The sequence below is a fragment of the Lindgomyces ingoldianus genome (genome assembly GCF_010093535.1).
Source record: "Lindgomyces ingoldianus strain ATCC 200398 unplaced genomic scaffold BDR25scaffold_24, whole genome shotgun sequence".
Lineage (NCBI taxonomy): Eukaryota > Fungi > Ascomycota > Dothideomycetes > Pleosporales > Lindgomycetaceae > Lindgomyces > Lindgomyces ingoldianus.
Genome location: NW_022985185.1, coordinates 238,015 through 264,695, shown reverse-complemented (window position 1 = coordinate 264,695; position 26,681 = coordinate 238,015). Strand labels below are relative to the sequence as shown.

General features: G+C 47.3%; 6 protein-coding genes across 6 annotated transcripts; 3 read left to right on the top strand and 3 right to left on the bottom strand.

The window, feature by feature from the left end:
- Positions 1 to 3,162: 3,162 nt before the first annotated feature.
- Positions 3,163 to 5,471, bottom strand: BDR25DRAFT_290144 (HET-domain-containing protein; the record flags this gene model as incomplete). Its single annotated transcript, XM_033688499.1, has 2 exons — positions 3,163 to 4,919; positions 5,012 to 5,471. The coding sequence occupies 2 exons, from the start codon at positions 5,469 to 5,471 to the stop codon at positions 3,163 to 3,165; spliced, it is 2,217 nt and encodes a 738-aa protein (XP_033545312.1).
- Positions 5,472 to 6,861: 1,390 nt separating this feature from the next.
- Positions 6,862 to 9,176, bottom strand: BDR25DRAFT_265143 (acetyl-CoA synthetase-like protein). The gene is made up of 3 exons (XM_033686900.1): positions 8,661 to 9,176; positions 8,200 to 8,601; positions 6,862 to 8,144 (listed from the first exon to the last, which is right to left on the bottom strand). The coding sequence occupies exons 1-3, from the start codon at positions 8,982 to 8,984 to the stop codon at positions 7,191 to 7,193; spliced, it is 1,680 nt and encodes a 559-aa protein (XP_033545311.1). The 5' UTR covers positions 8,985 to 9,176; the 3' UTR covers positions 6,862 to 7,190.
- Positions 9,177 to 10,101: 925 nt separating this feature from the next.
- BDR25DRAFT_265138 (1-aminocyclopropane-1-carboxylate synthase 7) lies at positions 10,102 to 12,050 on the top strand. Its single transcript, XM_033686899.1, has 3 exons — positions 10,102 to 10,607; positions 10,661 to 11,344; positions 11,415 to 12,050. Exons 1-3 carry the CDS (start codon positions 10,410 to 10,412, stop codon positions 11,856 to 11,858), a joined length of 1,326 nt encoding a protein of 441 aa, XP_033545310.1. The 5' UTR covers positions 10,102 to 10,409; the 3' UTR covers positions 11,859 to 12,050.
- Positions 12,051 to 12,766: 716 nt separating this feature from the next.
- On the top strand, positions 12,767 to 14,345 carry BDR25DRAFT_344207 (uncharacterized protein). The gene is made up of 4 exons (XM_033693912.1): positions 12,767 to 13,036; positions 13,101 to 13,119; positions 13,190 to 13,267; positions 13,674 to 14,345. The coding sequence occupies exons 1-4, from the start codon at positions 12,995 to 12,997 to the stop codon at positions 14,294 to 14,296; spliced, it is 762 nt and encodes a 253-aa protein (XP_033545309.1). The 5' UTR covers positions 12,767 to 12,994; the 3' UTR covers positions 14,297 to 14,345.
- A 338-nt stretch (positions 14,346 to 14,683) lies between these two features.
- On the bottom strand, positions 14,684 to 16,642 carry BDR25DRAFT_231445 (MFS general substrate transporter; the record flags this gene model as incomplete). The annotated part of the gene is made up of 6 exons (XM_033685379.1): positions 14,684 to 15,350; positions 15,401 to 15,769; positions 15,831 to 16,037; positions 16,089 to 16,212; positions 16,265 to 16,398; positions 16,455 to 16,642. The coding sequence occupies 6 exons, from the start codon at positions 16,640 to 16,642 to the stop codon at positions 14,684 to 14,686; spliced, it is 1,689 nt and encodes a 562-aa protein (XP_033545308.1).
- Positions 16,643 to 17,674: 1,032 nt separating this feature from the next.
- BDR25DRAFT_265129 (reducing type I polyketide synthase) lies at positions 17,675 to 26,286 on the top strand. The gene is made up of 8 exons (XM_033686898.1): positions 17,675 to 18,072; positions 18,131 to 18,275; positions 18,322 to 18,590; positions 18,650 to 19,083; positions 19,141 to 19,297; positions 19,350 to 24,731; positions 24,787 to 25,107; positions 25,167 to 26,286. Exons 1-8 carry the CDS (start codon positions 17,776 to 17,778, stop codon positions 26,019 to 26,021), a joined length of 7,860 nt encoding a protein of 2,619 aa, XP_033545307.1. The 5' UTR covers positions 17,675 to 17,775; the 3' UTR covers positions 26,022 to 26,286.
- The last annotated feature ends 395 nt before the right edge of the window (positions 26,287 to 26,681 follow it).

Genomic DNA, 26,681 nt, shown 5'->3' with positions numbered 1-26,681 from the left:
GAGGTTCGCGCACGAGCATCATGTGACAGAGATACGTGGTCCTGCTTGTGCGCGATCGCTCGTATCCAGACTGTGACGCTGCTGCTGCGTACGGACACTTAACTTAATTAATAGCTTTATAGCGTAGTTACAGTGTATTAAATTAACTGTAGATATTATAGATAGTCTTAAGCTCTTTAGAAGAGATACTATTATTATAGGGACTGTTTAATGCTGTTATAGGCTTTAAGCTAAGGCGCTTTTAGCTATATAGTAATTATAAAGTAAATAAAAAATTTACTTTTATGTGTAATTATCTTATCTTTAATAAATTACTTAATTTAGAAAAAGTCCTCTTATAGTTAGTAGCTATAGTAGAGATACTAAAAACTATAAGAGTAAAGTGTAATAAAATAGAGTACTTATTAGCCTTTCTAATCTAGTAAATAATTAGATTATGTGTAAATAAAAACTTTTTTAGTATAGGTAACTTAATTATCTACTACTTAAACTTATTATAGTAAAGAGATAAGTGTGTGTTGTTACTTTATAAAGTAGCTCTTATAAAGTCTAACTAGCTTCTAGACAGCCTAGTACACGCCTTCTTTAGTAGTAGCTCTAGTGTACTAATTAGAGAGGTAGCATCTTTAAACTTTACTTATAAGTGTTAAAAGCTAATGTAGTAATTATCTAGCTAGCCTTTATAAAAGTAAGGCTTTATGTAAAGCTTTTTATTATAATTATAAAGCACCTTTTACACTTTATTTATGTAGCCTTTTATGCGCAGGTGGAGACAGCAGGCTATATAATATGCTAAGGTATTCTTTAACTTATGCAGATACTTATAGATCTTTATATAAGCTATATTATAAGTAGCTTTTATATAGTCTTTTAAAGCATTAATATTATTAAAGTTAACATTATTATATTAATAAAGCATATTATTAAAGGTAGTAAAAAGCTAGGTAAGTGTAAGTAAAACCTTTTATATTACTTCTAACATACTAGCTACGCCCCTACTTTTTATATAAATAGTAGCCTTTTTAAAAAGTTGTAAGATTTTATAATACTTTATAATTATTACTTAATTCTTTACACTAAAGCTATTTTTTTAAATAAAGTAACACTACTTAAAATTAAGTAGTTATAAGTGTTAATAAGTGCTTTAGTGTTAGTACTTAATAAGCTTATAGTTAATATAGTTATTAAAAGGCATGTAAAGCTTAAGCGCGTGTAAAAAATAATTATAATAAAAGTTTTATTTTATTTTTACTAGCTTAATAATCTTTAGCATTTTTACCTTACTATTACTATCTAATTAAGTGTTGTAGGCTACTTAGTATTATTTAAGAAGCTAGCAAGCTTGTAGCGTATAAATAAAGGTAATAACATTAATTAGGACGCCTAAAGGGCCTGCTTACTACTATTTATTAAAAAAAGCTACCTTATTATTTAAGTGCTTTTTTATATTATTAAATGCCTTTTAATCTTTACTAAATATAATTTATTAAGTAGTAAAATTAATTATATAGTAAGCGCAACATAAGTATTAATAATAGGTGTTAAAGCTATATTTAATAGCTAGGGCGTTAATAGCAGTATTATTATTAGTAGCATTATTAAGAATAAAGTAGCCTAAGTTACACACAGATATCTTAAAGCTTTTAAGTGTAGTGTTAATAACAGTAGTAATATTAACACTTATATACTAGCCTATTAATAAAGGCAGGCCTAATATGTAATTATAAGGCTTACTATTACTATTAAGGTAGTAAATATAAATACTTATTAACACCTATTTACTACTTATTAATGTCTAATTATTAAAGAAGATATAAATAGCTAATTATATATTACATAGGTAATTAATAATAGTAAGCATATAGAACTTATACTTAGTAATTATATAAGCTTATAAAGTATTATAGAATCTCTAGAGCTCTGTCTTTGCTAACAGGTTAGCCTGCTATAATATGTTATAAAAAGCTGCGCTTTTAATTATAGAAAGCGCTTAGTTATTAGCTACTACCTAATTAAGTACTAACTATAAAAAAGTTATACATAAAAAGCTTAATATAATAAGATTAGTAACACCTTATAATACTTTAAAGCCTTTATAATAAATATAGGCAAGTAGAGAGAATTACGTAGAGGATGTTATTATAACATAGTAGGTAGACTTTTTACTATTTTTATTAATACTATAGCTAGCTTTACACTCTCTAAGATAGCGTGTAATTAATATAGTTAATAAATTAGCTTAATAAAAGCTATTAAGTTGCCTATAAGTGTAGTAGTAATAGTAGAGCTAATATAGGTGTTATTACTTTTAATGCTAAAAGTAATATTTATATTACTAAACCTAGCTCTTTTAACTACGCTTTAGTGTGTAGAGTAGCTTATAATAACTTAATAAGTGTAGCTAGTTAATGCTATTATAATTATTATTATTATTATTATTAATATTACTATTAGTAGTTAATTATAACTTGCCTATAAAGCTTTTATTAGCGTTAAGCTCTAGTAATATGTTAGTAGCTATATTAGTAGCGCTATCTTTAAAAATAGTTTATAACACTGCGCTTTTAAGCTGCTAGCTAAAAACTTAAATAAGGTTACTATTTATACCCTTTATATAATTAAGCAACACTATATTAATAAAGAGAGTGTTAGTATTAATAAAGATAAGTATTAGTAGAGTAAGCAAGATAACATGTTAAAGTTATAATAAGTTTAAATAAGCACTAAGCTCTACTAGGTAGGCAGTAAGCTTTTATGTTAGCAGAATAAAAGACGCTAAGCTTTATTAGGTAGGCAGTAAGGTACTACTTTAGTAGCTGTAACTAGAATTTACTACTCTATGTACTAGAAGATACTATAACCTTTAGTAATCCCCTAGTAAAACTTATAATATTACAGCCTATTAAGTCTATTAATTAAGTTAATTAAGTAAGTAAGATTTACTTAATTAACTTAATAAATTTAGCTTCTATGCTTAACTTAATTAACTTAATAGTATTAAGTTAATTAAGTTAAGTTAACAAGTTAACTTGATTATTGCCAAGTCTGCCATCAAGCAGCTTTCCAGAGAGATACGCATCAAGATGTTCGGCTGGTGGAAGGTTTCCAGCAACAAAAGCAGTCGAAGTATCTAGAGAGTGTCCCATTTCACTTCAACCCGTCTCAGATAATGTATAAGCTGCGATCTTCCATCGTTTCTCCAGACCAGTCATCTCCAGACCAGTACTCCGTTATTCCAAGTCTCTCGTACACCCCACCATTCCACTTTCGCACATCTTCTAGGCGTTTGGTAACCACTTCCTCGGGTACGGATCCAAGTATCAGCGCTCGCCCAAAGCCCCGACCGGTCTTTTCGTCTAGGACATCTGTACAGTATCGGAGGACCAGCACCTCTCCATCCATCCGCCTCTCGCAACGACGGACATTATCCACAGCAAAGCTTGTTGTCCACAAACCTACCGTTTTAACATATCCTGTCGGCTCTCTATCGGTATTTTTGTCAATCGATATCAGTGTGCCTGTGACAACCGGACCCTTCAGGAACAGCGCCCCGTCCTTTAATCTACCGAAGTGATTGAAACCGTGATGTATACACTGAGTCTTTGCCAAGTCGATTTCAATATAGTACTTGGTGGCCTGGCCACCCGGTATCCAGTCAATTCCACGCCGAATGTTGGCCCAGCTCCAGCTCGGCGCCAGATAAGTGTCATTGTCATGCTCTGGGTCAGGTTCGGTGGATTTCCATAGTAAACCGCGCAATATATCACTGCTCCAGATTCCAGCAAGATAACGGCCTCCAACGAGTGTCGACCATTTTCTTGCTATACCGGCGAGAGCGGGGAACATATCTGTCGCGTATGTGATTCGCTTCCGTGAGTACTCCACAACTATATCCCCCCAAATGGCAAACAAATCATCCGAACCGTATCCACCCGCAGCTCTTGCACTACCTGTTCTAGCATAGCGCAGGATGCCCCGAGAATGGAGGAGCGGATCTCCTACGTAGTCAGACATGGAACCACACTCGCATTGCATGGCTGCCAGGCACTCAAATACCATCTCGCCTTTCGCGAAGTGCAGCACTCTCGTTCCTAGCATTCGCTCCTGAAAGCACCAGGCTCGGCTGAACAGCGGGTATTCCCCAGACGTGTCCGTCCGCCAGCCGGCTCTATTTGCTCTCCACATTCCAGTTTTACGAAGTGGAGTATTCCAGCCGAACGGCGCATGACTTTTCCACCTTCTCACATATATCTGTGCACTGGCACTCTCGTTGTCCTTTACATCAATTTTCGTGTATCCAGGTCGATGGAAAAAGCAACCTCCGTCACCATCAACGGAGCCGGTAGCTGAGATGACAAGGTATGCATTATTGTATATGTCACCCATCTTCGCGGCCTCCATCTCCCAGTCTTGCAGGGAGTCCTGAATAATGCAGAGGGAATCAATCCAGATATATTTAAGACCAAGAATGCGAGTGATTAAAATAGAGTCTTGGAATGTCTTTGGCAGGGACTCCCAGGAAATGCTCTGTTTGCGTTGACCAAGAGTCACTGTGGTAGTAACAAGATGCTGACTTTGACCCCAGCAGTGGGAAAGCGCAATGTATGACGTATCCTGCAAGCTAATAGCTTTGTTTGCATAAGCATTCTCGAGTTCCAAAAGCCGGATGGAATTTTCGTCCTCGCCGACATCTAATACACGCTTCGGCAGGGTAAAGTCGTCCGATAAACTTGCTACATTCTTGCAATCTCCATGCTGTTCATTGCAATCTGCAACCCATCGCCGAATCATTTTAATACCCGCGTCTAGTCGCGGGTTTTCCGGGACATGTTGCACTGGACCTCCTTCCCAGGGCTCAGAATCTAAGTAGGGGTCTTCTAAGGTCATTGAAGAGCCAATTGTGGTCCACGGACAACATTCTCCTATTTACAGAGTCATTAGCAGTTCTAAAATAAATATTTGTGGGTAAACTCTGTCTTTTCGATAGCGAATTTCATATACTCTAATAAACTCATACCTGGCAGGCAATAGAACTCGAACATCCCTAGATATCTCTCGACAAATCTCGGCGGTTCATATAAAGGACCCCCAAGGGCCCCATCTTCGTCTTCATCCTTCCCATTCTTCATCTCGTCGACATAGACTCTGAGCACTTGACCGGCACAGAACACGACCTTCAATTCGATCATCTCATTTTCGAACCACAGGATCGAATCTCCTTGGTTCATCTTGTTTCTTTCCTCAGCTTCGCTGTGCAGAGGTGCGATGCCTTCCAGGCCTTTCTTCAACACTTCACATCCCCCACAGCCTGCCTCAGCACCCTTCCTGACGTCCACCGCCGATGCAGTAAACTGCCAAGCAGCGGTGTCCAGGCGAGAGATACCAGCCCAGCTGGGAATTTCAAGTGCCTCGCTTCTAACATCGTGCCTGGATAATGCATGTGAGGAAACAAAGATATCATTGCGAGGCATAAGGCTGTAGGCAGACCCTCCATATAGATTACAGCAGATATGACAGAAGACAGGATCGTTGCGTATTTCTCGGGGGGTAGAGCCTCGAGGAGTAACATGCTGTTTTAGTATAATGGACGTAGATGATGAATAAGAAGGCATGGTAATGGGCAAGGTTGAGAATATGGCGTTTTGATGGCGAAGCTCTACCTCGGGACTCAGGCTGTGGCGGTTTGCCTTAACCTGCCAATTCCTTCGTGAGTGGTGACTTGAAAATGTTGGATGAAAAATCTGGTATATGTAACTCGAATAAAAACCAACCCAATTGAAAAGAGGAACTATGAGCGAATATACTATTTTCTAGTTTTTAAAGGTTTGAAGGTCACGCAGGCATCACGTGAATGTCACATGATGCAGCTTATATCTTTTTACAGTGCCTCGACATCTGTGTACTGAAGCCCCATCATTTTCTCAGGCCCAAAATTATTGTTCTAGAGACAATCGCCTTATGTTGATATTTCTGTAGTTTGTGAATATCAATAGTGTATTCTAGGCATAAGGCGTTATCCGAGACTTTCAATGACTCCCTTAAGCCATTTTGGGAGCAATGTCTCAGATGAAAAGATATTAGATGGTCTATTGCTAAGAAAAAAGGTCGTAAACAAAGAATCTTCTTGAAGGCAAGCACCTAAGAGGTTGATACGGACAATTTCTTCATAATTATTGCTATGCTCGAAACGCGAATGAATATAGCGATAGATCAGTCGCATCTGGTTTCAACAAAGATGACAGACTTGGCTGGAATTTCCCTAATAAAGATTCCGTTGTAAGCATATCAATCTATGGATCCTTTCCCTGTTTTGAAACTAGAATAAATTCGCAAAAAACTTTACGTAACAGTACCTACAGTAGGTAGAATATTTCGATGAGCTCTCGATGTAGCCTATGTGGCCCGGCTATTGCCGCATCTAAATGGGTATCCTCAGGAAAATCGAGACGGTGATGCAATTGTCTTTGTCGGGTGTACAATTGTCCCTCTTAGAATTATTCCTAAAACTTGCGGACTCTTTGAACACTTTTTCGCAAGCATCTATCGTTGGCTTGGCGGCTTGAGGCAAGACCAATCGGGGCGTTGTTTCCGGCAGGCTTCAGCCTCCTCCACCTGCAACCAACCTTCAGTTTGTAGTGAAACCTCTTCCCAGCACTCCCTCCTCCATAATTGCGGAAAATTGGAGCAATATCTGCACTACTCGTTATCGACACCATAATGAGCGCCCGGAAGAAGCTATGTGCGGCATTAGCTTGTCTTGGCTGAGGAAAATCTGCTGATTTTACGGACTCCGAGTTGGGAGGCTCCAAGCCTCAAGCACTGTCTTCACTGTAACTTCGGGGTCCAACTTCGGACCTTAATAGGGGCTAAGCAAGCATAATAGATTAAAGGAAGGCATCCTCAATATCTAAACTCAAATCTCCAATGCCGAATGTACTATCAACGCCTGGCCTGGATTTCCATGGATGGATTTGTCTCGTACGTGATTACACGAAACCCCTGCGGTCGTATTACTAACAAGCGATATCCTAAACTAGAAGCTTCAATGGACAGTTTTTCAAGCCTCACACGAACGCCTGCGAGTTTACCACTATTCCAAGGGCCAACTCGTTCCTACGCAATCTCCTTATCCTGAATATTATTCCCCCCGTCTAACTCTGGCAGTCGCTGCGGAGCCTGGAGTGTAGACCTCAATAGTGCTTCTTAGTTGTGTACAGCTCCTCGATTTCCTTCATATACATATCCACAGTAGCCCTCCTTTGTACTGTCCCTTTCCCTGCCCGCTTCATAGGCTTGTCGGGATAGGTAAGGAGGACACGGTCCTTGGTTACTCTGGCAGCTTCATAGTATGACAAGTTCCCTTCTTCAATCAGCGGCCATATCATATCCACCATCTCTGCTTGGGCTTCAGGTGACAGTTCCTTGGTTGAACAAGTTTCAACGAGGAGGGCTGGAGCGGGCCGTCTTTGGCCGATCATCAATACTCCCTTAACTTCAGGGTGCACGATGACCTTTTGTTCCATCATGAGCGGGCAAATGTTGGACCCAGTTACAAGAACGAAGCAATCATCACCACGACCTCGGTATTCCCAAAGACCAGGTATTGTTGGGTGTGGAGAGAACAAGTCCCCGGAATGATACTCGTCTAGATGTGGATACACCGTAAAGATGGGTTGGACGAATTCAGGATCAGCGTTTCGCACAATGACTGCTTCATATTTGGCATCCCCTCCATCCCAGGAATGACATCGAAAGTCAATACCGGCCACAGGATGCGGCATGATATATTTCCAGACATTTGACGACCAATTCCCAGTGGGCCTCAGGGCAGGAAAGCTAGCCATCTCCGTGGCCCCGTTGACATTGAAAAGCTTGACCCGTGAGGATACTGCATCGCCGAAGGGTTCAGCAACGTCCCCACCCGTGTAGAAGATGGATTCGAGATTCTCGCCGACGAAGTCCAGCAGCTCTTGGTTTTGGCCAACTTCATGGACCATCCATGGCGGAATTAGAGCAATGTCTGCCTTCGTATGGCTCAAACAGTCCACAATATGCGCCGGCGATAGCGTGACATCGGGGAGTGGATAAATGATAGTGGTCTGGTTGAATACAGCGTCAAACAGCGTCGGCATGATGTTTCCGGCCTGAATTCTTCATCAGTGCGAGCGGACTTCAAACAGAGATTAGGCGATGACGAACGTGGGCTGGTGGCATCATGACAAACATCCTGTTTCCCTGATGCAACCGGTCTAGACTTTCTGTTCCCGCTGGTGGCTCAAGTTGACACATCGCTATCCAGGTGGCCACCCAATTGTGGGTGAGGATAATCGGCTTCGGCAATGAGGTAGTCCCAGACGTATGAAGCACGACTAATGGCTCATCTTGAGCCTTGCTAAAATACTTGTCGTACGGATAGTGAGGGTACTTCTGGCTAAGTAACTCAGTTATGCTAGGTACTCTCAACAGCCTGAGGGGGTGGGCTTCGAGTAGTGTGTCAACGATCTGGGGGTGTGGTTGCGCTGCAAGCAGATTTTTACACTCAAGCGTATCGAAAAGATTCTTGTATCCCGCCATCGTATTTCGAGGTGAGCAGAGCAACATCTATGAGGAGTCAGTCCGCAATTCCTAACATTCTCATTGTTTCAATTCCCTCTACTAACCTTGTACCCAGCTTTGCATGCTGCAAGAATCAAGGCATTGTGCCGAAAGTCATTCGGACCCATATACGTCAAAGTCTCGAACTCTTCTGCGTGGCCGATGTGATCTTTCAACCACCATGCTAGCCCGTTGATAGCATTGGCGAATGCGGCATATGTGATCCTGCTGTATCCCTTCGAATAGCAGTTCGGGTCCGTAGGATATTCTGCGTACGAAGCATTCGGCCGCGAAGCTGCCATGCCATCAACAACATGGCAGAGAAGTTGCTTCCTTAGCCCACTTGGGCGAGGAGCCTTTGGACCTTCTTCGAAAACAATGGTAGCCATGACGTATGGACGACTTTTTAATCTTCAACAAATGATGACCAGCAATTCTAGAGAAGAAAGATGTTATTTTTCTTCCCTTAGAGAGTTCCCATGAACTTTAAGCTTGCCGATGGACGGGGCTCCGCGAGTCCCGGAAACTTTAAACCACAGTAACTTAAAGAGAATCACAATTCTGCTCGGTGTTGGATGCTGACCCAACAGTGTCAGATGGGACGTGTCTCAATTTAGCAGCTGGAATCCTACTGCAACGTTATCTGGCCCTGCCAGGCGAATTGTTCCGGACGTACACAATATTAGGTCCGCATTCGGTCCGATCTGTGCTCATTGTGCGAAGGTAGAAATTGCACGAATCCTAGGCACGTGCGTCAGACCGTTATCTTAAGCCCCGAATAAATTGGTGCTTGTGTGATCTCAGGTGGCCCAGGATTGTAACGGGGTCCAAGCCCTCTTTCGTATGCACGCACAACCTGACCCACGCATGGATATTCTACACATGGGGGCCGAAATGCTGTGGTGCCTGCGGATGCGGGGCAAACCGATTCCGTGTCCCCGTTTTATTAGGAAATACCTGCTTCGACCACGTGCGTCCGGCACTCCACAAGGGGAGGAGTCTGTCCTACCAGTATCCCTATCCACATGGCTGGCTATCCATGGAATGCCAAGCCTGTTTCACCTCTCTCGTACAGCGGCCTAATTAGGAAGATGGTTGTGATACCGGGGTAAGGAAACAAACGGACGCCTTACAACCTGGAACTTCCTATGTGGTCTGATTCCAGCCCGTGGTCTTGACAAAACTCTGATGTTGACGCGTCCGTATCATGCTTGGCATTAGCCAAAGTCCGGTGAACGACGTACGAGGATAGTATGGAAAGAATGGAAGAGACGAAGGGAACTGGTGGGTTATCCTTTCCTTCCGGTCTCGGCGTACGCAGACCCAGCTGCAACCTTAATCAACATGCATCGCCATCTCCGACCTAACGGAGTTGGAATACGGGTTTGGACAATAACCGAGCTTCTGCTCAGCCTGGCTTGAGCCGCAGGTAAGTGCAACCATCTCCTGTCTTGCACCCATGTTCTGGCTTCTCATAGATGTATGCTTTTGGTTGACATTGAACACCCGGTGTCTAACAGCGGATTTGTACCTAGCAATTGCTGACGCGGTACCATACAGCACCGAGTCTCCGACTCAGTCTGCTCTAATTTTCGAGGTCCGCCTCCTAGCTAACTGTATTTGATCCATCTTCTTTTTTTTTGCGTGGAGATAACCACTGTGCTGAAACTGCTGCCAATATTCCCAAAAGTGAAGGCGGCTCACTAAATCGTTAAAACTCATTGCAGTCTCTAAGCCAGATTCACTGTTTACCATTCTTAGCGCTTTTCGTGGACCATTTCTATCATCGATTCTCACGAAACGAAGTCTTTGGGATGGCAGATTTTTCGAGCCTCTCTACCCGTATGGGATCAAGACTTAATGAAATACTCCCAAAGCTCGCTGGCAGAACTGGAGGCTCGACTCCTGATGCGTCTGACACCATTGACCTTTCTGTCGCGGAGAACAAACTTCTTCATGAGGAAATGTTGCAGATTTGCAAGGAAGCGATCGATCAGCAGATGACCGAGGCAGTATGAGGGCCTCTCTCTATCCATCTAAGTCCTAGTATTTAACGGCTCTTTAGGGCTTCTCCTATCCACGCGGCTTCGGGGGCGAACCGGCGCTGCTCAAGGCCCTTGCCGAGTTTTTCACAGCACACTTCCACCCTTCGGTGCCCATCGAGCCAGGGCATATCATCACCACTGCCGGAGCTGGTAGTGGTCTTGATGCCTTGTTGTATGCCGTTTGCGATGATGGAGATAGTGTCATTGTCCCAGGGCCTTTTTGGGAGGGCTTCGGACCGTACTTCAAAATTCACGCCAATGTCGACATCCTTGTAGCCAGTACACCTCAGCTCAGTATGACGATGACACCCGCCGTTGTCGACGCTATCAAGGAGACGTATCTGCAAGCCTCAGATCCATCGCGTATCAAAGCAGTCGTGATTACCAATCCTCACAACCCTCTTGGTCAATGCTATCCCCCTCAAGTTCTCCGACAGATAATGGACTTTTGTCACGAACACAGTTTGCACTATATCTCAGACGAAGTCTACGGACTTTCCGAGTTTGACGATCTGTGTACTACGGGTGAGAAATTTGTCTCGGCTCTTGCGCTCCTGCCAAAGCCTGACGGAACTGCCGATAACGGCGGTGGCAACTCTGCACTCAGCGTTCAAAATAGTTCCGAAGTGACATTGCTTGACCGAAGTCGTGTTCATGTGGTATGGGGCGCGAGCAAAGACTTTGGATCCAGTGGCATCCGACTGGTAGGTTCACTAAACTCTCAGCATTCACTTTTTAGGACGCAAAGCTCGTGCTAATCGGGATTAATAACAGGGCTGTGTTATCTCGCAAGCCAATCGTGGTCTTTGCCTTGCACTCGGCCTTGGCTCTTGGTTCCAAGTCTCGTCCTTGGCTTCCGTCTTCCTGACCTATCTCCTCGCATCAAGCTCCCAGCTCCCAAATATTCTAGAGCTGAACCGCCGCCGCCTGCTCGCTTCGTACAACGTGCTCACAGCTGCGCTGGCGGATTGGGGAATCAAGTTCATACCTGCAAACGCAGGGCTCTTCCTTTTCGCCAAAATAGCCCCCATGGCAAAGACTTGGGATGAGGAAGAGGAGGTAGTGAGCAAGCTGAGGGCGAGTGGGGTCATTGTTTCAGCCGGGCGAAAGTATAACGTGGCGGAGACGGAGATAGGGTGGGTAAGAATTACGTTCGCGGTTCCAGAGGTGGTGATGAAGAACGCGCTAGAACGGATGAAAGTTTCTTTGGCGTGCTAGAGAAAGAAGAGGGCTGAGCAAGTAGGGGGTGACTGGGATTGAGGGTTTGACGAAGGTGAAGCAGTTAGCGACGACCTGTTGCTGCTTGTAGGGACCCGTACGGTCAATTCGGGTCTTTCCTATTCCTCGATTTTAATCTAATCGCTTCTCTTGCCGATCGTTCTAGGCTGCAACATGAGTCGTATAGGCGGGTTGCTGACAGTCTCGTAAAGAAAGGCTAATTCAGGACAGAAAAGTCTCGTAATCCTTCGCATTTATCGGAGCCCGTGATGAGCAATCTGTTTTCGGGGGGCTTTACGTTCGCAATGGGTGTGTTGACAATTGCTCTAGAACACTGTGGTTGGTCAAGGTTGATCATAGTATTAATTAATCGTACAGTTTCGATCTGAAGCTAGCAATACAGAAAATGGCTGCATTAGAGAGGTTTGGGGCCTATGTTGAGGCCGTGGTCAATTCGAGGACAAGTGACCCATGCGTTCGCTAGGAAGGCTGCCGTGGTGGCTGCATTAGTTCGCGTGTTCGGCCCCGTGCGATGGTCTCAGGGCCGCGCTAGTAGACGTTATCCCGCCACCCAGAGCGGTCTAGGATCCACGTAAGGGACCCTGAGTTGCTTATTTGCTGAGATTAAGCACTACTGCATTAGGGAAACCAGAACCTCGGTCTTCAGCGTGTCCCTCGAAAAGCTCGATAAGCTAAGGCAGATTCTGCAAATGCCAACTCCGCTAAGACAGTGTTACGAAATACGGACCATCTAATCTTTCCCCGCGAGATAACGTCGCCAAGAACTAGCCTCCCTCGTGTTCGTCCGAACTCCGATCGTAATGCTGAATCTTCAGCCGGCCAATATACGGCTAAATGCCGTTGTTACTCATGAATGGGCTTGGCACAAGATATCCTCGGTGGCCTTACGGCGATTTACGACGCACGTTGGGAGCCTGCAAGATACGGCTGACGGTCCACCGCCAGAGGCAGCCCAACCATCCTGATCTAACTGGAAGGCCACGACTTAAGAGAGGTGCCACAACAGGAGCACGGTGACCGGCATATCGGTCCATTACGGCATAAAAGGAAAGCAGCCTCCCGGCACAACCACGCGAATAACCAGTACCGTGAAGCGTACAACGAGTACAGCCACGATGCATTTCCTTTGTCTGCATGGCATCGGCACAAACAGTCAGGTCCGTATACAGGGGTGTCTTTATGCCAGGCGGCCATGGATCGGACTAACTTGGTTCAATACAGGTTCTTGAAATGCAATTGAGTATGTGTCGAATTTCTCAACCGATAACCAGAGTTTCTTTTGCTGACCAGGGATCTTATTTGATTACTAGCCACGCTTCGCTACGCCCTCGGTGATGACCACACTTATGATTTTGTCGAAGGACAGGTGCCTTGGCCTATGGCAGAAGGTGAGACAAGTTAGACTTTTCCCGCTACCTGGTTGTTTGTCCATGGTTCATCTTGCATGCGATTGGCGCCGCGTTCGTCATTCCGTGTTTTCAAGGAGTAATAAGGACGAAATCCCCGTACTCGCCACCCGGGAGTTCCCTGCGATCAAATCTTCTCCACGCCAAGGACGCCATGAAACCTTGCGGGTCCTTGGCCGAAGGAACGGCTCTTCCCTCGCGCTGCAGCTCCCGGCGCATTCCCGTGTCACTGTCAACGTCCCAAACGATCTCCGAGCGCACCGCCGACAAAACATCAAACCTCTAAGTCCCCGACCTCCCATTCTTCGTTTCAACGTATTTCGGTTCCGTGCTCCGTAATCCTACTATTTTGGGTTCAGCTCTTGAATACTAATCAGCTTCTTCACAGAGATCCGAGCGTTCGTCTCACCTGGGGCTGCCGCTTGCTATGCCTTCTTCGATCCTTTCAGCGCAGCCAGCGCTCGTGCTGCTCTCGATGATCTTGCCGAGTACATTGCATCTGAGGGGCCTTTTGATGGCGTCATTGGCTTTTCGCACGGATCCTGTCTCGCATCCACGCTTTTGCTGCAGACAAAGCTGCAGGAGCCAGATCTGGACCCCGTTTTCAAATGCGCTCTATTCTTCTCCGCAGGAGCACCTCTTGACCCAAGCGCTTTAAGCCATGGGGTCGTGCGCCATTACGGGAAAGGCGGTGAGGTGCTGAGCGGCTTCATGAATGATAAGCTCGAACATCATCTTGAACACCAAGAAGGGCAGGAGAGGGATTCTGGATGCCTAATTGACTTCCCAACAGTGCACGTTTGGGATGAAGAGGATGCATGCGCCCCCGGTCAGGCTCGGCGGCTCTTAAATTTGTGTGACCCGCAGTTACGAGAGGAGGTGATTCATAGTGAGGGGCATTCTGTGCCTGGGGGAGGCCCCCGTTCTAAGGAAGTCTTGGATCGCGTTGTGGTAGCGTTTAAGGATATGATCGCAAGGGCCGAGGCCCAAAAAAGAAACGTGGCACAGTAGCTCAAGCTGCGCCAAGGGTGTCGGCACTTCCGAGTGCAAACATGTATTGAATCAACCTTTAGAATTTTATCTTCTACGAAAGTTTTGAGTTTCAGAAAATAATGATATCTATCTTAGCACCCGTGCTTTGCAAACTGTAACAATCTTGGAAATGCAAAACCATGAGTAGAGTGTTGAAAATTATCACTCGTTAAGGCGCAACGTAGAGTTGAAAAATAGATCGTAACACAGGATAATTCGTAAGCTCTTCTTAAATATAGAACAGATCTTTTTTTCCCTCAAGAAATAGATGGAGATTATTCCTGGCCTATCCTTTTCCTAGGAAATCGGGACCAAAATATCCGCCCATTTCTGCAGAGCCCAATGTATCGTAACTAATTCTTCTGACTACTTTCTATGCTTCAATTTGACCATCATGGCTACCGCCAGAAATTCTGCTGCGGCAATTCCGGCAACGACTTTCATCTGCAGACTATAACCTTCTGCAAATGTCTGCTTGACCGGCAACTGAAGCTCAGCTGGAAAGGTTTTCACAACTGCAGTTGTCTGCAACAGAGCCTCCAGCTGTGACGCGCTTAGAACATGGCGTAGATTTGACTTGAGGTAGCTGTTGAGGATGCTGGAACCGATGGTCATGCCAATTGCACTACCCATTTGGCGCGACTGGATCATAGCACCCGTCGCTGTAGCTAGATCGCGAGGTTCTACTGATTCTGGAGTGATGACTACTAGAGTCCCGAAAGTTAGGCCTACGCCAAGACCGGCGATGACCAAAAATCCATATAGAGAATTAGGGAGATCAGGTTTCTCGGGCAGGGTAGCCAGCAGAATGAGCCCAAGGAACTGGAAGGTTGCGCCGGCTAGAAGGAGTGTCAGTGGAAGTCTCTTCTTGGCGAAAATTATGTTCGACAGGAGAGATCCGAGAGGCGCGAAGAGGGCGTATGGTAGCAGACGAACTCCTGCGTTAAGAGCAGAAACGCCGTTGATAGCCTGGAATCGCTGCGGAAGATCAACTACAATGACAGTAAATGGTACGCCAAGCAGAACCGAGTTTCTAGGCTCTAGGTTAGTTGAAACCCTTAGACGGTGGAGGAAGGGACAAACATTAGCATGCCCATCCATGCGCGGTTGAAGAAGAAACGGAAAGGGAAAACAGGCTCCTGTTTAACTGTATCCTTTGTAGCGAACCACTCCCAGCCTGCAAATAGAACCCAAAGTACTGCCGAGAGCACAATCAGTGCAATTGTGACTCCAGAAGACCAAGAGTATGTTGTAGAGGCTTCTAGCAAGGCAGTCACAAGAAGCAGGTTTGCTCCGATTAGAAGCAGCGATCCGAGAAAATCGACTCGCTCCACGCATTCCATAGAGAAAATGCGTGCCTTAGACTGTTCAGATTTCGGTTTCCAGTGGTGAGGGAAGCCTGAAGGGATCAGAAAGACGAGAATAGCTGTTGCTAGCAAGCCTCCAGGAACACTGCCGTTCTCATTAGATGACTGAAGACGTTCTGTGGGGTTTTAGGAGTTATAAGACATACTTTAGCAAGAAAACCCATCGCCAAGTGGTGCCGTCTACAATCAATCCACCGAATATGGGACCGAGGGCAGTTGCCAAGGCCACATCAGCGGAAAGAATGCTGCCATATTTTGCGTACTTCTCTTTCGGAATCATTTCGAAGAAGATGACCATGGAGACTGAGAAACAGCCAGCAGCGCCAATACCCTGGAGCGAACGGAAAACGATGCTGGTTTACGATAAGCCAGTAGGCGGGAGAGAGAACGGGGTCTTCACTGACAGAGCGGTCATGCTCTGCGCTGAACCACATAGTGCCGAAGTCACAACAAAGATCAACAGCGCTGCATTGATAGAGACTTTACGGCCCAGTATATCACTTAGTTTGGCCCAGACGATGATGAAGCCTGAGAAAATGTCAGATGACCATCGACTTGTGATTCCTTCCCGCATACATACCAGTATAGGTAATGAGATAGGCAACCACCACCCACCCAGTCCGACTGAAGCCATTCAAGTCGTTGGTAATGGAAATCAAGGATGTGCTAACGATGGTTACTTCGAGGTTGGCTAGGAAGATGGCGAGCGATACACTTGAAAGGGTGGAATGTCAGCACGAATGTGTAGGTGAGTTCAATGGCTAACCCACCCAAACAAGAGACAGAACAGGCGCCAGCCCGTAACGTAGCGATGAGCATTCGGTTGTTCCGTGGGCGTCGACTCATCTGCGATATCAGAGTCCGAGGATGGTGGACTCTGTCCTTCCTCGAGCTTCACACTTCCTTCCTTCTCGTGTACTGAATCTTCCAAGGAGAAAGAGTACGGAGCGGCCCCCATAATTTCCATGCTTGTGCGCTCAATGCGGAGTGTGGCTTGGGCCATTGCTGCGAGGGTCAATAGGGAGATAGGCGAGAAATTCAAAACGCAGAGCTGTGCAAGGCTCCAATGTGATGCTGAGGAAATTCGAGAAATTGTACCAGCACTCCTCGGCCGAACCGAGCTGACCGTTAGAGGAATAAGTTCGGCCGGGCTTCATCAGCCTGTCCGAGGTCGTGCACGGGAAGATTGGTTGAGTTTGAGCGTTGTTTAGAAGGGACCGGCGTTTGCGCAATGCAGCCGCGAATCTCCTGCTGCAGATACGAATCCTTCTGTTGTTGGCGTTGCACAAAGTGCTGCCAGCCACTTTATAATATATTAACCTTGCATATTAGTAGCCGGGGTTCCGATGCTTGCATGTCCGAATCCTGCTGTGTTGGTGTTCCACGAAATTCTCTAAACTACTTTATTGCACCCTTGTCGATTCGTGCATCCACAAACCCGACAACTCCATCCCTGGAGTCAGCCCTGGTATCTAGCTTGGCGTCGCGTGCTGGGCTAGCTCTTAGCATTCACAACCATCCACCGCTTTGTGAGACAGTGTTGGCCCATGCTTCGCTTCAGATCCGAGAAACACCATCCAATGTAATATCAAAATACTATTCAGGTGGGAGAAAACGTGTTGACCTCGTAGGATCCAAGCCCATCCCGCGGTAACGTCAGCCACTCGGTTAGACTCTTTTGTGCAGTGTTGGTCCATGCCTGTCGTCGGCTTCGAAGGGCTTCGTCCGATGTATTATCAAGATACTAAGCCAGTCGGGGAAGAATGTGTCGATTTCGCAGGATCCAGCCCAGCCCACGGTGACGCTGGGCCCATAATCAAAGGCGTTCCGAAAGGAGGAAGATGGACGCGGCAAGTTCGGAGCAAGCTCAATTCCGGGAGATGATGATGGAGGGAAGAACTGGAGTAGAGAGGGAGTGATTTGGAAGCAGGCGCCTATTCTCTACTTAAGCTTGCCCAGATTCCCCAAACTGCGAGCACGCAATCCGACGCAACCTTTGTGCAATTGATCCTTACAACCATTTCGCGTTGCTCAATACGTGTTACTAGACCGATAGACCAATTAGACTTCAACTTCTCCTTGTTAATTGCCATGGCACCCGGCCTTCTATACCATCATGTCGACCGGAGCCGTTCGAGGTCGCCCCCCGAATACTTTGCAGCCAAGTCGCCGAATGCCATCGCCCGAAGCACTTACTCCTCGGCCGAGGATGATTTGCTAGAACCCCTTGCTGTTATTGGCTTCTCTCTAAAATTTCCCGAGGAGGCAACCTCCCCAGAAGCATTCTGGCAAATGCTTGTGGAGAAAAGATGTGCTATGACTGAGATCCCCAAAGACAGAATCAACATCGATGCATTCTATAGCCCAGACAAGACACGAGATGATACTGTGAGAGCCCTTCAATAAATATTAGCAAGAAGGAGCATGCGTGCTAAGTCAGTCCTAGATATACCCTCGAGGAGGGCATTTCCTCAAAGAGAGCCTGGGGCTCTTCGATGCCCCATTCTTCTCCATTACTTCGGCTGAGGCCGCCGCCATGGATGTCCAGCAGCGGACACTGCTTGAGACTGCGTATCGTGCTCTCGAAAATGGTTTGTAGTTATTGCTCGCTCGATAGTCATAACTAACTGCGTTTAGCTGGTATTCCACTAGAGAAGGCCAATGGCTCAAAGACATCGGTCCATACTGGCAGTTTTACAGACGACTATCGCCAGATGGTCTTTAAGGACAATGATACCCTTCCTAAATATGCCGCCACGGGTGTAGCCATAAGCATCCTTGCGAATAGGTTATCATGGTTCTTCAACCTTACTGGGCCAAGCATTCACCTCGACTCTGCCTGCTCTAGTAGTATGATGGCGCTTGATATGGCATGCCAGGGTCTGCGGAATGGCGATGCAGATATGGTATACCATCCTTTGTCCTGTAGAAGATGCTTTAGACGGTAGGCTAACGGCAAGTCCAGGCGCTCGTTGCTGGAGCAAGTAACATCTTAGGCCTCGAGCCGTACCTTTTCCTTGGCAATATGGGTTTCCTTTCTCCAGACAGCCGATGTTGGAGTTTCGACTCTCGCGCTAACGGGTACGCTCGAGGAGAAGGGTGTGGTGTGGTCGTCATCAAGCGTCTATCTGATGCACTCCGGGACGGTGATACAATCAGAGGAGTCATTCGATCAACAGGTTCGAATTCGGATGGCAGAACCCCTGGGATTACTCAACCAAGTGCACAAGCACAGGAAATTTTGATTCGCGAATGTTATGAAAAGGCTGGCCTGGACCTGGGTGTCACTCGTTTCTTCGAGGCACACGGGACAGGGACGGCCATCGGAGATCCTATTGAAGTTGGTGCTATCGGAGCTGCATTTTCCAAGTACCGCAGTCCGGAAGATCCTTTGTACATGTACGTATACAACAGTGACCCGAGCAATTTTTGACGCAAGGCTAACTAGCAGTGTAGCGGTGCAGTAAAATCAAACATAGGCCATCTCGAAGGAGCTAGTGGAATTGCAGGACTGATCAAGACGATCATCTGCCTCGAGAAGGGAGTAATTCCCCCAAACACAAACTTTGAAAAGCCAAACCCAAAGATCGATGCTCCCGCGCTTAATATTCGCGTAAGCCCTGCAGCACCCTAATCGAGTTGACCATTTCTGACGGCTCTCTTAGTTCCCTCTGAAATGTGTTCCGTGGCCTGAAAATGGCTTACGTCGAGCGTCCGTTAACTCGTTCGGCTTTGGTGGTTCGAACTCACATGCAGTCATCGACGACGCATATAACTTCCTTAGGCTCCGAGGACTTCGGGGCTTCCACCACACACGGGAATTGCCTCCTTCAATAGAAGAGCTAAGCAATGCTGTCATACCCCCTGTTTCTCTCAGTGGGACCAACGGAATCCCTATAGAGGATGCAAGACCAAGGCTTCTTGTCTGGTCAGCAGCCGACGAGGGCGGCCTAAGTCGACTAGAGAAAACTTACAGCGAGTACTTCAAGAGCTTATCGATCAAAGCGGGCGAGGAGCAAGAGTACTTCAGTAGTCTTGCTTACACTTTAGCTGTCCGGCGGAGTGCCTTCCCTTGGAAATCTTTCGCAATCTCTACTAGTATTGGCCAACTGCAAGGTGGACTCCGATTGTCGAAAGCCGTTCGCTCCAAGCAAAACCTAGGTCTCGCATATATATTCACTGGACAAGGGGCACAATACGCTGGAATGGGCCGAGATCTGATGGCGTATCCAGTCTATAAGACGACTCTTCAAATGGCAGAGATGTATCTTGAGGATATGGGCTGTCCATGGTCTCTCATAGAGGAAATGCACAAGGACAAATCGATATCCAACGTGAATCGACCCGAGTTCAGCCAGCCGCTTTGCACAGCTTTGCAAATTGCGCTTATTGAACTCCTCCGAAGTTTCAATATCACTCCTGCGGCAGTGGTCGGCCATTCGTCAGGTGAAATTGCCGCCGCATACTGTATGGGGGCTCTTTCACTTCGTTCCGCCTGCAAAGTAGCATACTTTAGGGGTAAACTCTCCGCGACCATGGCCAAATCTGGAGTTGTATCTGGAGCGATGATCGCGGTCGGGCTCTCAGAGCTTGATGTCCGACCCTATATCCAGAAAGTTGCGCTCGAGTTCCGACACACTGGGATTGTAGTTGCATGTGTCAACAGTCCAAAGAGTGTAACCGTATCTGGAGATCAGGATCAAGTCGATGCCCTCAAGCTACTCCTCGATGCCGACTCAGTGTTTGCCCGCAAATTGCTAGTCGACGTTGCATATCACTCACAGCATATGGAACGGATCGCTGGTGAGTATCTCGAAGCAATAGAGCATTTGGAGCCTGGCACACCTCTCAAAGGAACCCAAACCATGGTATCATCCGTGACTGGGAGGTTGACCTCCGCCAGTGAACTCAGTCGAGGAGAATACTGGGTCAGAAATCTTACCTCCCCAGTTCGATTTTCTGAGGCACTCGGGCAATTGGCATCGAGTTCCGACAAATCAGGGAAGAAAAAATTGGGCGCGGCATCTAGAAGCACAGTCGTGGTCTCCGACCTCCTTGAGCTTGGCCCTCATTCCGCTCTCCAAGGACCCGCCAAAGACATTCTGAAGATCACCTCGAGGGCCAATGAGGTTAGCTACTGTTCGGCCCTAACGCGAAATGTGCCTGCTTTAGAGACCACGCTAACCGCTATCGGAAAACTTTACTGCCTTGGATACCCCGTCGAAGTTGCCAATGTCAACGAGGCCAGAATGAAGATCACCAACCGGTTCATGGCTCTGCCAGATCTTCCAGAGTATCCCTTCGACCACTCTCAGAATTACTGGCATGAGAGTCGGCTGAGCAAGGAGTTCAGGCTACGAACGCATCCTCGTCATGACCTTATCGGAACTCGGGTTTCTGATTGGAATCCATTAGAAGCCAGATGGCGTAACGTCATTAAAATCTCCCAAGTTCCTTGGGTCGAGGACCATCAGGTCAATGGCAACGTGATATATCCAGCGGCGGGTATGCTTGTCATGGCTATAGAAGGTGCTCGTCAGTTAGCCGATCCCTCCAAGAAAATTGTCGGCTACCGGATTAAGAACGCAACATTCCAGAAGACCTTGAATATTCCTTCCAACCAAGAAGGAGCCGACGTTCAGATTTACATTCGGCCAGTCCAAGACGCCTATGATAAAGATGCAGCACTGTCTGAGTTTCGAATCTGCACCTTCGAGGATGACACCTGGTCTGAGAACTGCCGAGGAACAGTCCAGCTCGAGCTTGAGGATACCATTACCGAGGTAGATGTTGGAAAGGAAGCGCAAGAGAACTTACATCGCTTCGAGAAACTGTACGAAACTCGGCAGGAGCGTTGCGCCGACACTGTTGATTCGGAAACTCTCTACGAGCATCTCAAGGCGATGGGCCTCAGTTTTGGCCCTTCTTTCAGAACGCTCAGCAATGTCTCTTGTAATGCCCAGAGCGAAACTATAGCTGATATTGCTGTCTTTCAGTGGAAAGAGCAAGATCATGCCAACTACCCTCAGCCCCACGTCGTCCACCCGACCACTCTCGATGCCTTAATTCAGCTTTGCTTGGTAGGGTTGACTCAAGGAGGCAAAGAGGCTATTCCGACAACGGTGCCAACCCGCATCACCAACCTTTGGTTGTCGGCGTCGGGGCTCTCTTGCGCCGACTCAACTTCAATTTGTGCTTCATCCCATCCCGTTTCAAAGGGCTATCGTCAGACTGAGTCTGCGATGTTTGCAGTAGACAAAACAACACGTAAGGTCCTAGCTTCAGTGGACGTCCTCGAAACCACCAACATCTCCCAGGGCGAGACTGATACGGAGGGGCAGTCCTCGATGAGGCAGTTATGCTACAACATGGATTGGAAACCAGATGTTGACTTCCTGGAACAAAAGCAGGCAGATCTCTACTTCGAGGACTGTTGGCCTGCAGAAGAGCCCCGAGACTACTACCAAGACTTGGCCTTCTTCTTGTTTGCCTCCATCAAGAAGACTCTTCAAGTCCTTGGAAACGCCGAGATCGATGGATCAAGACAGCAGTATGTCCGCTGGATGGAACGTCAAGTGGAGAAGTACGAAGCTGGCACACTGCTTCATGCACGGCCGGAGTGGTCGTCCCGCTTGGACGACCCTATGCATCTTGAGAGACTCCACAAATTTCTAGAAACTTCGAGCAGCGAAGGAAAGTTCTACACCGAAGTGGCTCGACACTTGGTCCAGATTCTCAAGGGCGAGGTCGATCCCCTGAACCTTCTTTTCCAAGGTGATCTAGCCAAGAACTACTATCTTGAGATCAATGCTCGGCTCTCGGGACAATTTATCAAGCTCATGGATCTTTTAGCGCACAAAACCCCGGGTCTGAAAGCGTTGGAGATTGGAGCAGGAACGGGCGGCACAACCGCATACATCATCAAGCCCCTCATGATGTATGGAGACGATAAATCGTCTACACCCCGGTGTTCCCAATTTGACTTTACCGATATCTCCCCTGCCTTCTTCGAGGGTGCAAAGGAAGACTTCAAAGAGTACAGTTCGAAAATGCAGTACAAGGTCCTCGACATCGAATGCGACGTCTCGAAGCAGGGCTATGAGAAGGGAACGTATGACTTGATCGTTGCCGCCAATGTTCTCCATGCCACGAAGCATATGGACGTGACGTTAAAGAACGTCCATGCGCTTCTCAAGCCTGGCGGCAAGCTAGTCCTCCTGGAAGGAACCGGGGATTTTGGACGATCCGGATTCTCTTTCGGCCTCCTTCCCGGATGGTGGCTAAGTACCGACGATTACCGGGAGTGGGGTCCGACCATGACGCCACAGAAATGGGATCGCGTCCTTGGCCGAAACGGTTTCTCTGGCGTTGATCTCGTGCTTTCCGATTACCGCGACCCGACATGCCAGGAGCTGAGTATCATGGTCTCGACATCGTTAGAGCAGCAGCCAGAGTCAGTGGCGATACCAAAGACACTGATCGTTGTCAAGGATGGTCCCCTGATGGAGCAGAGTCTTGCGCTACAGCTCCAAGACTCATTGAAATCTCTGGGTAGTCCAAAGTGTGAAGTTGTCATGCTTGCGCGAGCGGCCCAAATGGATGATCTTGCCGAAAGATTCTGTATCTTCCTGACGGAGCTGCACGTCCCCCTTCTTCACAACCTAGACGAAGACACCTTCAATGCATACCGATCGGTGCTGTCCAGGGCCAAGGGCATCGTTTGGGCCAATAACGGTGGTGGTGCCTCTATGGAGCAACCTGACTTCCACATCGCGCAAGGCTTGCTAAGGACCCTTCGAACAGAAAACGGCCTGTTAAAGGCGGTGACATTGAGCCTGGAATCAACACGACCAGAAGAATCCCATCTCAAGCACATTATGAAAGTAGTCAAGAAAACACTCTTTACATCCATTAACGACTTCGAGACTGAGTATATTGAAGAGAACGGCATGCTTTGTGCGAACAGAATCGTAGAAGCGAACCACATGAACCTTGAGATCCAGAACACAACTGCCACACAGAAGACTGAAATGCTGCCCTTCGGTGCTGGACCCGCTTTGGCCTTGAATTTCGAAACGCCTGGTCTCTTGGATTCCCTCCGCTTCCTCGAAGATAAGGCAGTGAAAATTCCATTGGCAAGCGATGAGGTTGAAATCGAGGTCACGGCGACTGGTGTCAATTTCATGGATTGCCTTACGGCCTTAGGACGAATCAATCAGACCATCATCGGCGCCGAATGCGCCGGAATCGTCACCCGGGTCGGTAGCGAGACCGCAGATCTAAAGCCCGGTGATCGTGTCTGTGGAGTGGTCTTCGACTGTTTCAAGTCGTACGCACGCACAAATGTCCAGCTAGTTATGAAGATTCCAGACGGTCTCTCCTTTGCAGCAGCAGCTGGTTTACCCTGCTGTGCCATCACCGCCTATCATTCCTTAGTGGAGGTAGCTCGTCTGCAAAAAGGGGAGTCTGTGTTGATCCACGCAGCTGCCGGTGGAACTGGCCAGGCGGCCGTTCAGATCGCGCAACATATCGGCGCTGAAGTGTTCGTAACAGTCAGTTCCGAAAGGAAGAAAAAGCTGCTCATCGACCACTATGGGATCCAGGAAGACCACATCTTCTACAGCAGAAACACGACGTTTGCGCAAGGAATCATGCGTGTGACAAACGGCCATGGGGTCGACGTCGTGCTGAACTCTTTAGCTGGGAAGTCACTCGTTGCGACCTGGGAATGCATGGCAAGCTTTGGTCGTTTTGTTGAAATTGGAAAACGAGATATTCACGGTCACTCGAGTCTGCCCATGAAGCAGTTCGCTCGGAATGTCTCTTTCAGCGCGGTCGACCTCGTCAGCATCTCCAAGGAGCGCCCAGCATTCGTGCGAAAGTCGTTGGAAGCAGTATTGAAATTAACAGAACAAAAGAAAGTGCAAGTCTCGCAGCCGCTCCATACCTATTCTGTCTCTGATATTGAGGATGCTTTCCGCTACATGCAGAGCGGAAAGAATATCGGCAAGATCGTCATTGAGATGAGGAAGGAGGATAAAGTATTAGTGAGTATACCCAGAAATCTATCCCAAAGGAAAAGAATGTCTACTGACATCTCAGACTGTCCTTGACACAAAACCGAGCTATTACTTCGAGAAAGATGCGACTTATCTCATTGCTGGTGGCTTCGGGGGAGTTGCCCGTGCTAGTGCTCGATGGATGGCGCGCCGCGGAGCAAAGAATCTGCTACTATTGTCTCGTTCCGGAGCTCGTTCCGAGCAAGCAGCTGCTCTAGTAGAAGAGCTTCAATCTCAAGGCGTTCGTGTTGAAGCTCCCGCGTGCGACGTTACAAACTTCGGTCGACTGGAGGCCGTACTAAACGAGTGCAAGAAGACTATGCCTCCAGTCAAGGGTTGTATTCAGGGCGCAATGGTTCTCAAGGTCAGTAGAGTCCTCCTACAAGATGTTTTTGAGAGATGGTTATGCTTACAGAGTCGCAGGATATCATTTTCGAAAAAATGACATTCCCAGACTGGGACCTCGCTATCAAGCCCAAGGTCCAGGGATCCTGGAACCTTCATCGCCTCCTGCCCAACCTCGACTTCTTCATCATGCTCTCTTCTCTCGTTGGGATCCACGGCTCAGGGGCGCAAGCCAATTACGCCGCCGGAAGCACCTATCTCGATGCGTTGGCAAGGCATCGTGTTAGTCGCGGCCAAAAAGCCGTCTCCATCGATTTAGGCTGGATGCAAGACGAGGGAATTATCGCCGAAAGCGAGTTTCTCACCAAAGCCTTTGCGGCGTCCGGAATCATGATGCCCATCGCAACACCGGAGTTCGTGGCTGTGCTAGATCATTACTGCAATCCAAGCTTGCCTATTGCAATGCCACTCGCCTGCCAGACCATGGTCGGCCTCGCGACTCCAGCCAGCTTACGGGCCAAAGGAACGGACGTACCTGCCCTACTGTACCGTCCCATGTTCCGGTACATGCATCACATGGGCCTTGATGATACGCACACAGCCTCTAGCACCAACGCTCAGAATTCGATCGATTATGCCGCTGCTTTTGCCATTGCCACGTCCCTAGCTGAGGCGGGTGAGCTGGTAGTCGATGGCCTGAGCCGCAAGCTGTCTAAGGCGCTGTCAATTGGAGTAGAGGACATCGAGACGAGTAAACCATTGCATGCATATGGAGTAGATTCGCTGCTTTCCGTAGAGCTGCGAAGCTGGTTCGCCAAAGAGGTCAAGGCAGATGTGGCCGTGTTTGAGATCATGGGGGGGGCGAGCATGGAGGCCGTGGGACGGGTGGTGGCGGCGAAGAGTGCATACAGACAACCTGGATGGACAGACTGAATACACGGAGGGTAATTTGGCCAACTTACCGCCAGCTCTCTGGCTTTTATTCGAAGGTTAGTGCAACATATTAGAATCATTTCAGGTCGATTTTATGGCTCCACATTGAGTCGAGTTTTCGGACATGTCCAGATGCTAGGACCAGTCTTTAGGGGATGTATTGTATTTCTTCGCAAACTTAAGATAGAACAGAGTCAAAATTCAGCATAGTAGTGCAAGGAGCTGAATGTAAGGCCTGGGTTCGCGAAGTGAATAGAGATGTTGGTTGAAGCTAATCTAGACGCGCAACGTGACTTCACAGCTTAGCGCTTACTCTGCAATTGACTAGTTCCCGGATCGCCTTCTAACTTAGGCTAGCGGTAAACTTATTGTGCAAATGCTTCACACACATCCACGGAATACATAATGCAGCCTTCTTTGCGTGAAACCAGGAGCAATCCTCGCTCAGACTTCCACGCAACTCAAATTTCCTCATTCTCCTGAAATCTTAACGTTCCAAACACCAACCCACAATCCCTACAAGCATGCGAGGAATCTCTGAAACGACTCGAATATGTATGTGTATAGACACTTCCCTTCAACCACGAAACGGTAAACAGGGTGACGTCATCACGGGCATTATGCCTGCTCTGTTCTGCCCCGTAGCCCGTCGTTGCCGCC

What these genes read in the sequence shown, in the direction of transcription:
- BDR25DRAFT_265143 (XM_033686900.1), bottom strand. Translation starts at nt 8,984, where the DNA reads ATGGCTACCATTGTTTTCGAAGAAGGTCCAAAGGCTCCTCGCCCAAGT. An exon ending in CATGCAAAGCTGGGTACAAG is followed by an intron (nt 8,602 to 8,660) that starts GTTAGTAGAGGG and finishes GACTCCTCATAG; the next exon opens with ATGTTGCTCTGCTCACCTCG. An exon ending in TCATGATGCCACCAGCCCAC is followed by an intron (nt 8,145 to 8,199) that starts GTTCGTCATCGC and finishes TGAAGAATTCAG; the next exon opens with GCCGGAAACATCATGCCGAC.
- BDR25DRAFT_265138 (XM_033686899.1), top strand. Translation starts at nt 10,410, where the DNA reads ATGGCAGATTTTTCGAGCCTCTCTACCCGTATGGGATCAAGACTTAAT. An exon ending in ATCAGCAGATGACCGAGGCA is followed by an intron (nt 10,608 to 10,660) that starts GTATGAGGGCCT and finishes ACGGCTCTTTAG; the next exon opens with GGCTTCTCCTATCCACGCGG. An exon ending in GATCCAGTGGCATCCGACTG is followed by an intron (nt 11,345 to 11,414) that starts GTAGGTTCACTA and finishes GATTAATAACAG; the next exon opens with GGCTGTGTTATCTCGCAAGC.
- BDR25DRAFT_344207 (XM_033693912.1), top strand. Translation starts at nt 12,995, where the DNA reads ATGCATTTCCTTTGTCTGCATGGCATCGGCACAAACAGTCAG. An exon ending in GCCTTGGCCTATGGCAGAAG is followed by an intron (nt 13,268 to 13,673) that starts GTGAGACAAGTT and finishes GCTTCTTCACAG; the next exon opens with AGATCCGAGCGTTCGTCTCA.
- BDR25DRAFT_265129 (XM_033686898.1), top strand. Translation starts at nt 17,776, where the DNA reads ATGGCACCCGGCCTTCTATACCATCATGTCGACCGGAGCCGTTCGAGG. An exon ending in GGAATGGCGATGCAGATATG is followed by an intron (nt 18,591 to 18,649) that starts GTATACCATCCT and finishes CGGCAAGTCCAG; the next exon opens with GCGCTCGTTGCTGGAGCAAG. An exon ending in AGGGCGCAATGGTTCTCAAG is followed by an intron (nt 25,108 to 25,166) that starts GTCAGTAGAGTC and finishes ACAGAGTCGCAG; the next exon opens with GATATCATTTTCGAAAAAAT.